Source organism: Mustelus asterias, unplaced genomic scaffold (genome assembly GCF_964213995.1).
Source record: "Mustelus asterias unplaced genomic scaffold, sMusAst1.hap1.1 HAP1_SCAFFOLD_4729, whole genome shotgun sequence".
Taxonomy (NCBI): Eukaryota; Metazoa; Chordata; class Chondrichthyes; order Carcharhiniformes; family Triakidae; genus Mustelus; species Mustelus asterias.
Window position 1 is genome coordinate 10,001 of NW_027594672.1, and position 2,500 is coordinate 12,500.

At 60.3% G+C, this 2,500-nt stretch overlaps 1 protein-coding gene across 1 annotated transcript in view; it reads right to left on the reverse strand.

Annotated features, from left to right (window-relative positions):
- The window catches only part of LOC144491210 (transmembrane channel-like protein 7), a gene marked incomplete at both ends in the record, with an annotated part of 8,117 nt that extends 6,255 nt beyond the window's left edge, over positions 1-1,862 (reverse strand). The window contains 2 exons of the mRNA XM_078208888.1: positions 1-108; positions 1,692-1,862. The exon at positions 1-108 is cut by the window's left edge and continues 38 nt beyond it. Coding sequence (XP_078065014.1) covers positions 1-108; positions 1,692-1,862 — 279 coding nt within the window. The remainder of the gene's footprint in view (positions 109-1,691) is intronic.
- Positions 1,863-2,500: the final 638 nt, after the last annotated feature.

Genomic DNA, 2,500 nt, shown 5'->3' on the forward strand with positions numbered 1-2,500 from the left:
TTGTTCGAATCTGATGAGTTGGTTGAAGATTAAGGGTGTGATGAAGTTTGCTGCTGTTATGACGATGGATGGGAGATATTGTATCAGGAGACCTATGATCCCACTGTCCTGTGAGGAAGAAATAAATATAATTCTCAACCTGTCTCCCAGCGAGGGGTCAGTCCCCCTGGGGAGACCCGTTTCCCCCCTAGCGAGGGGTCAGTCCCCCCGGGGAGACCTGTTTCCCCCAGTGAGGGGTCAGTCCCCGTGGGAGACCCATTCCCCCCCATAGCGAGCGGTCAGTCCCCCTGGGGAGACCCGTTTCCCCCCTAGCGAGCGGTCAGTCCCCCTGGGGAGACCCATTCCCCCCCTAGCGAGGGGTCAGTCCCCCCCGGGGAGACCTGTTTCCCCCCAGCGAGGGGTCAGTTCCCCTGGGGAGACCCGTTTCCCCCCAGCGAGGGGTCAGTTCCCCCGGGGAGACCCGTTTCCCCCCAGCGAGGGGTCAGTTCCCCTGGGGAGACCCGTTTCCCCCCAGCGAGAGGTCAGACTCCCTGGGGAGACCCATTCCCCCCCTAGCAAGGGGTCAGTTCCCCTGGGGAGACCTGTTTCCCCCCAGCGAGGGGTCAGACTCCCTGGGGAGACCTGTTTCCCCCTAGCGAGAGGTCAGACTCCCTGGGGAGACCCATTCCCCCCCTAGCAAGGGGTCAGTTCCCCTGGGGAGACCCGTTACCCCCCAGCGAGGGGTCAGTTCCCCTGGGGAGACCCGTTTCCCCCCAGCGAGGGGTCAGTTCCCCTGGGGAGACCCGTTTCCCCCCAGCGAGAGGTCAGACTCCCTGGGGAGACCCGTTACCCCCCAGCGAGGGGTCAGTTCCCCTGGAGAGACCCGTTTCCCCCCAGCGAGGGGTCAGTTCCCCTGGGGAGACCCGTTTCCCCCCAGCGAGAGGTCAGACTCCCTGGGGAGACCCATTCCCCCCCCTAGCGAGGGGTCAGTTCCCCTGGGGAGACCCGTTTCCCCCCAGCGAGAGGTCAGACTCCCTGGGGAGACCCATTCCCCCCCCTAGCGAGGGGTCAGTTCCCCTGGGGAGACCCGTTTCCCCCCAGCGAGGGGTCAGTCCCCCTGGGGAGACCCGTTTCCCCCCAGCGAGGGGTCAGTTCCCCTGGGGAGACCTGTTTCCCCCCAGCGAGAGGTCAGTCCCCCTGGGGAGACCCGTTTCCCCCCCAGCGAGGGGTCAGTCCCCCTGGGGAGACCCGTTTCCCCCCAGCGAGGGGTCAGTTCCCCTGGGGAGACCTGTTTCCCCCCAGCGAGAGGTCAGTCCCCCTGGGGAGACCCGTTTCCCCCCAGCGAGGGGTCAGTCCCCCTGGAGAGACCCGTTTCCCCCCAGCGAGGGGTCAGTTCCCCTGGAGAGACCCATTCCCCCCCTAGCGAGGGGTCTGTTCCCCTGGGGAGACCCGTTTCCCCCCAGTGAGGGGTCAGTTCCCCTGGGGAGACCCGTTTCCCCCCAGCGAGGGGTCATTCCCCCTGGGGAGACCCGTTTCCCCCCAGCGAGGGGTCAGTCCCCCTGGGGAGACCCGTTTCCCCCCAGCGAGGGGTCAGTCCCCCTGGGGAGACCCGTTTCCCCCCAGCGAGGGGTCAGTCCCCCTGGGGAGACCCGTTTCCCCCCAGCGAGGGGTCAGTTCCCCTGGGGAGACGACTTACCGTTTGAGGTCCTCACCTTGGCGTTTGCCTGGGAGAATTGTGTCGCACTGTAAATAGCATAGAAAGCTGCTCCAATCACGACCAGGATCAACATGTTGACCAGAAGACGGGCCAGATAAATCCGGAATCTCTGACACTTGGTCCGTCCAGCAATTTCCTGTCGCAAAAACTCTTCCTGAAGATCCATCTGTCAAAACCAGAGTGAAAATCAAACACACTGGATAGAGTCACAGAGCAAATACAGCGGGGAAACAGGCCCTTCAGCCCAAACAGTCCATGCTAGTCCCAATTACCCACATTTGGCTCATATCCCTCCAATCCTTCCCTGTCCATGTACTTATCCAAATGCTTTTTAAATGTTGCTGTTGTACCTGCCTCTACCACCTCCTCTGGCAGCTTATTCCATCTCCGCACCACCCTCTACGTGAAGAAGTTGACCCTCAGGTCCCTTTTAAATCTTTCCTCTCTTACTGTAAACCTGTGCCCTCTAATATTCAATTCCCCTTCCCTGGGGAAAAGACTATGTGAATTCATCCTATCTATGCTCCTTATGGTTTTACACACCTCAATAACGTCACCCCTCATTCTCCTACATTCCAAGGAATAAAGTCCCAGCCTGGCCAACCGCCCCCTGTAACCCAGACCCACTGGGTCCTGGCAGCATCCTGCTAAATCTTCGCTGCACTTTTCCCAGTTTATCAATGTCTTTCCTATGTCCGGGTGACCTAAACTGTACACAATACTCCAAGTGCGGCCTCACCAACAACTTATACAACTGGAACATAATGTCCCAACTCCTGACTGATGAAAGCCAGTGTGCTAAAC